The sequence below is a fragment of the Nilaparvata lugens genome, chromosome Y, assembly GCF_014356525.2.
Source record: "Nilaparvata lugens isolate BPH chromosome Y, ASM1435652v1, whole genome shotgun sequence".
NCBI lineage: Eukaryota > Metazoa > Arthropoda > Insecta > Hemiptera > Delphacidae > Nilaparvata > Nilaparvata lugens.
In genome coordinates, this window is record NC_052519.1 from 1,831,601 (window position 1) to 1,838,404 (window position 6,804).

Below are 6,804 nucleotides of genomic sequence, written 5' to 3' on the forward strand. Positions count from 1 at the left end.
CTCAAATGAGTAAAATTTGAAAAATGCAATACTTATATAGCTTGTGCTCTATCGAGAAATTACTGAACTTCCTTCACCATGGAAGTAAGAGGAGTGTACTCCATGATACGATCACTGATTAAAATGCAATAAGCGGAAGTATTTGGAGGTACAGCTTCCTTAAATTCCATATCTATTCTAATATCTGTGGAGGATTTCAAATGAGAAGATTGATGTGAACAGTCAATTACAATCAGGGGTGTTTTAGTACAAAATGTGTCAAAATCAATCTCTGTTCCAAGCTCAGTATTGATACTATGGTTATAGTACGCCGAGGGAAAATCCAAAAACATACGGTACATCAATTCTTGTTTACCAAGGAGGTTTTCATAAGGAAAATAGTCAGAGTTCAAGTAGACCTTTGCATTTTGAAGATTACAACTATCAAATTCCGAGATTGATTTATTAATTTTATTCTTACGATCTGTTTGAAACGCTAAAACAACATACTTTGGTGTGTCGAGATGGGATGCAGTTTTTACTGCCCAAGAATGAACAGTGCTATTTTGTAAATTTGGTAATTCTGAAATCTCCCAATGACGAAAGCTCAGCTTCAGCGGTGTATCAGCATCGAGCAATCTCAAAAATTTCAACCTCACATGATCTTCTAAAGTAATATAGGGAATTCTCCATTGAAGCTTCGTTATTTTTATATTAACGTTTGTTGCTTCTGTAGACTCGATGCAATTGAGATCTGTTGGCGATCTTAATAATACAAGTTCTTGTTTCAAGTTTAAAATTATTCTTTGAAAGTCTTCAAAAAATGGTAAAACTAATTTAAGAGGTACACAGAATGTAAACTTATTATCTTTCAGTGTATATCCTGCTCTGTCAAACCCGGCCAAGTGATATGTGTTCTTATCAAACATATTTTTCACTAGTATAGCTTTAATTGTTGATGTTAATCCAATTAGTCTTGATTTAGAAATTTGTTGTCCAGCCAATTCATATCGAATTTCATCAAAGAGATTTCCAATGAGGTTACTGGATAATATATACTTAGCTTCTATCGGAGCATCCCCAGCCTTCGCAGCTGGTTTTGTACACTTCACCTCCCCCTCAATAAATATAAATGATTTGCATGGAAGGCTGTACTGATCCATAGAAGCCACATGGATGCGAGCTTCATCTGAGGGTTTAATTTCTTGACCCGAATATACTGTATGAGTATGGAACTGAAATTTAGTAATATCATTATAGAACTCGAGTTGAGATTCAACATCGAGAATTTCACTAATTGCTGCGCCGTACATGACGCCAATCTACTATAAATCCCAACTTTTCCAATATTCTCGCGCTTTTCGCTGATATAGCACGTAGCTTTTTAGGTGTTGACTCTATCACGTTCGAGTCTCTAATGAGCTTCTGTGAGCAAATGCTAGTGCGAGGTTTGAAAACGAGGAATCCCATTTCAAGTTCTTTGTTTTTCACGAATGTGAAGTCTAATTGTAATTATATCTCCTCGGAAATCAATAAACGATCCTTCTTGATCGGTTACCTTTACATTAATGCTTTGAATTCTATGTGTGTTTAAAGGCATATAGATTATCGGATTAGGCGTTTCATTTATCAAATACCCGCTAGGTACTCTAGGTGAGAACTCGTATATAATATGTTTCTGTTTGCCATCGGAGTAACTCCCACAGGCTATATTGCACTCAACTACAATAGAGTCAATATTTGTTATGCTAACTAAATGCTGAGAATAATACCATTTATTCGGTTGTAATATAACATTATCAAAACCAAGCATTTTTCCTATTGAAGTAGATGATGTAAAGTCAATAGGCTTATCAGAACGAATTTCGAGCTTCATAGTATTCGTGTTAGCTCTTATATTAAGTTTCTTTTCGTCACTATTCAATTTACTCTTTAAAGCTAATATAATGTCATCAACTTCATATGCACCCGTATCAAGATCAATTAATTTATCACCATATTTGAAGGTAGAATTTTTACCTTTTATAACATTTGCAATGCTATTGTAAGTACAGAAATTAATCAATCCAATTTCCCATTCTTTATTTTTATCCAAATCGAGAATTTCTTGTAAATGTTCATAGAGATCACTTGATCTAGATCGTAATGTAATAACAACCATCTTATATGTTTTCGGTACAAATACTGGATTACAACTGGTTCGCAAAAAACAAGAGCATAAGGTGTCCACATATATTTGTATGTAATGGTTGCATGTGCTCAACATTGTAAAAAATATTTACACCTGTTTCTTTTTTCCAATATTTATTCAATTCATAAGGTGGTTGTAAATTACCAATTGGATCAAAATAGTAAACATTTGATCCTCGTTTCTTATAACCAACCCAGTGTGTACCATGTCCGGATTGAGTGTCTAAATTAACAATACAATTCTCATTTTTTAGAATTTTATTAGGTAATGTATCTATCATGTATACACCTCGTAGGGGAATTTGTAATAATTTACACCATTTTATTAGATCGTGATTGGACAATTCACCATCGATATTCATTTTTTCACCTTCTTTGTCTTTCTACGTTTTTTAACTCCTTTTTTCTTTGGGAATAAACTTACACCATATGGTGAGGAGGAGGAGGATGTGGGGTTGGGCCAATCAAAATACGACCACCACTCGAGATTGGAGGGTACGGTTTCAAATAGTAACCTCTACCTGCAATATGCTGTTTCAACTGAGCAATAGCTTTTTTCCTTATCGAGCTGCTATGAGTTTTCCCAACACTTGTGCTCTTCTTCTTCTTCTTCTTTCTCAATCCACCGCCAAACGCTGCTTTAGCTTTCATCACGTTTGTTACAAGATAACTAAGTGCTCTTTCACTTAGAGATGATTTTGGATTCTTGAATATTTCCCATGCTGTGTTTGCAAGAGCTCTGTCTGCAATCGCTCGCGACTTATTATCACTATTTTGAGTGTATGCTATATCATGTACCTTACAGGCTCTATCTAATGAATTTATACCTTGATCCCCTCTCTTTAACCTTTCATTAACCTTCGTGCCAGGGCCACACCACTGATATCCGGGGAAATGGGTTTCAGGTGATGCGTTTATTAATTTATTTATAATAGTTGATGTAATGTCCCCCGCAGTACCCGCTATACCTTTGACAATTTTGCTAGCCGAACTCAAGATTCCTCTCCCTCGTTTTCTAGAAGATAACTTTCTTCTACATACCATTTTTCATTACCTTTCAACTCAATAGTTGAACATCGACTGAGGTTAATTAATCAAACACTTAACCTCAATCGAGAGACAAAGAAATTGTCTCACTATGTGCTTTATATATTACTACAAAGTTGGTATGTTTTAATCAATAGGGAATACAATTTTCTATCATCATGATGTGTCTTATTAACACACTTGTTAAGTATGTTGTAAGTTTTGTAGAAATTGCAAAGAATTGAACGTTCATCAATCATAAATCTATACCAATGTCTTAGACTAACATCGAGAGAAGCATCTGATGAATTGACACATGATTTGATATAAGATAATGTATGATTTCTTACTAGCAGTGATTCCTGCATCAATTGAGGTGTTTCCAAATCCCTAATCTTATTTCGTACATTTTGTATAGATTCCAATATTCTCTTACTATCATTTTGCATTGAATCATATTTTTTCAAAGCAATATGGAAAAGTAATAGCATATTCACACAACATATTATAAAGAGAAGAACAAATAAAACTCTCCATACGATTATCTTCATTGCACAACTTCTCCATTCAAGTGTTGTAAGCATACTGATAAAAATAGATTGCAATATCTATAGTGAGTGTATAGCGCAAACAGATGGAGGAGAATCTCGCAACAAGGTCAAGACTGACATGTGGTGCATGCGCGTGCGCGCGCAGCAGCAACTATAAAATAGCTTCTCTTGTGAGCGAACACTCATTGACTGTACAAGAGCATTACTATTCTACATTCATTGAGTGTTCAGTTACAAGAGGATCTATTCTTGCGTGAACAGTGTACTATTCTACATCTTCTTCTTTGACACAACAAACAGGTGAGAATTAAAAACAATTTTTTTTTAAAAACAATATTACAATTTATTATCAAACACTACAATATTTACATTATATACTACTTGTGAAGCATATCACCGCAACATGCTATGAGAATAAGATTGTTACATTTTAACAATCTTAATGTCACTCCATGTAGCGGTTATATGCTTCACTACTATTCCTAAATTTTTACACTTAGAATTAAATTTAACAACTTTACAGGGCGAAATTATGGAAGAAAATCTCTGAGGCAGGTATACCTCAGAGATTTTCTTTGTAGAAGCGATATTAATTTTCAATATAATTCGTCTGCCATGATGGTTCGTTTCCTCTCGCACGGAGATGATAGTATGTGGAACATCCTCCGCCAGCTCGCGGAGAGGCATCCACGGTTTTGGTGATGGCTTATTGATGAGTGCGATGAAGTCATCATCATCATCATCCCGCGCGGCTGCCTCCTCTAGTAGCGGAGCCATGGAGGTGTTCTCACACATACGTTTCTGTTAAATGAAAATCTATGATTAGTAACTTTATTATAATTTGTTTCAGATTATCAACTACTTGTGATCAACAGATTATTGTCATAATCTCAACTTGATATCATCAGATTGACAAGACATTCTCTACACAAAGTGAGTAATATCAGTTATTGAAATAATATTTCTTGCAGAATCCAATAGTGATGCATACATCAAATTAATAAGCAAACTCTTTCATTGCAACAAATAACTATCAACTGAATCAGTAATTTTCTTAACACATCACTTCAATATTATAGCAAAAAATGCATGATTAGTACAAATAATATGTAAGCATCATAATAATGAAATCAAAATATTCATCTTATTCAATTTTTGTCTGAACTCTAATCAACTAGTAAGGTTGATCAGTTCAATTTCAAAAAGTAATCATTATAATATTCATGAATTCAAAATATACACATCTTAACTGAACTCTAATCATTTAATATCACAATATAACTATCAACTAAATCAGTAATTTTCTTAACACATCACTTCAATATTATAGCAAAAAATGCATGATTAGTGCAAATAATATGTAAGCATCATAATAATGAAATCAAAATATTCATCTTATTCAATTTTTTGACTGAACTCTAATCAACTAGTAAGGTTGATCAGTTCAATTTCAAAAAGTATTCATTATAATATACACATCTTAACTGAACTCTAATCATTTAATATCACATTGTGCATGCATGTAATACAAAGACATCTATTGGAAATTAGTTTTTTTCTCACTAAAGTATTTATTAGATAGTAGCATGCATTCAACCTAATCACTTCAAATAATTATATTTCTTGATTTCATAAAACAATTTATGCTCAATTCAAATGAATATATCAATGTAATCATCATATTCATGAACTCGAATATACATCTTAACTGAACTCTAAAGTTGAATTAAGTTCCTATATTCGTTATCAAGAAATTGTCTTTCAAATCAGATTCATCAATAACTCCAATGTGAGTACATGTAATGTGAACAGATCTATTGGAAATTAGTTTTTCTCAGTAAAGTAAGAAATTTATCAGATACTAGCAAGCTTTTTAGTAGCAAGCTTTTCAACAAATTAATGACAACATATAAAGATTTAAAATTATCTGTTCACATTACATGTTAATAATATTTGAAATAACTAACCTTTGAGGGTACAAAGTTGGTTTCCTCCTCATCCTCCTCCAGAAATTGCAGCTTTCTCTTCCCCTGCTGCTTGTTGGTGGAAATCGTTGTTAGTGGTACACGCTTCGGTGCCCATCCCAGATGAGATGGTGGTGTGTCTGGTATAATGTATTCCTCACTGCTCATCCCTCTCTCCACGAAGACCCCACGTCTCTTCAGCGGTGACTCCTCGGAGTCGGATGCAGCAGCGGCAGCAGCAGGGGGAGCAGCACTGCTATTGGTAGAAGGAATCTTCTTCTTCCGCGCAGCTTGCGCTGCCCAGTAAGATGGGAATGAAGTCTCTTGTTGAGGAGGTGTATCCGGAAGGATGTAGTCCTGACGTGTGGATGATGAGTCCATGATGATAACGAGGATATGTGTGTAACAGGAACGTGACTAGTGCTCGAATGAAGCTGGCAAATCCAATAACCGCTGCTTATATACTCATTCGTTTCTCTCTCTCTGTTTTAGGATGAGTGAGAGATAGTGCATTTTCCCGCTTGTCACATCCTTGACATACAAATGCATTCTTACACGTACAGCAAGGTGCATTCAGAGAAAAAATATCAAATTCTCACAATGCACTCGAATTCTCACTTCCAGATATCTCGAATAACAATATTTCGAATGTGAGAGCAATGTAATCTCCTCATTAATTTTCATAATTAACATCACATGTTGACTTGCTAAATTTCTTCTCAATATTATTGTGATTTTCATTATGTTCGTTGATTTCACAGAGTTCGAGACTGCATAATCACTCCAGTCTTCGAGGAGGAAAGACGTATGAAGAACTAGTCTGAGAGTTGGAGTGTAAGCAGAGAGAGAGACAGTACAGCACATCATTCATTGCATGTAAGTATGATACAATTCTTTATTTTTCTAATCATGATTTTTCAGAACTTACTTCTTTCCTGATACTACTACAATGCACTTAGGAATCACTAATATCTCGATTCTGATTGGGAATTACTTCTACAACAGAGTGCATATTGTACAATATCCAGCTTGTTTTCCCACAGCATCTTCTTTTTCATCATTCGTCTTTTCTTTTCCATTATAGCTCATCTTTT

The 6,804-nt window shown here is 34.4% G+C and overlaps 1 protein-coding gene across 1 annotated transcript; it reads right to left on the reverse strand.

The window, feature by feature from the left end:
* Positions 1–4,169: 4,169 nt before the first annotated feature.
* On the reverse strand, positions 4,170–6,179 carry LOC120355173. The gene is made up of 2 exons (XM_039443497.1): positions 5,714–6,179; positions 4,170–4,547 (listed from the first exon to the last, which is right to left on the reverse strand). Exons 1-2 carry the CDS (start codon positions 6,089–6,091, stop codon positions 4,170–4,172), a joined length of 756 nt encoding a protein of 251 aa, XP_039299431.1. The 5' UTR covers positions 6,092–6,179.
* Positions 6,180–6,804: the final 625 nt, after the last annotated feature.

Coding starts and splice junctions, on each gene's coding strand:
- LOC120355173 (XM_039443497.1), bottom strand. CDS start 6,091: ATGGACTCATCATCCACACGTCAGGACTACATCCTTCCGGATACACCT. Junction 4,548..5,713: donor CCAACTTTGTACCCTCAAAG/GTTAGTTATTTC, acceptor TTCATTTAACAG/AAACGTATGTGTGAGAACAC.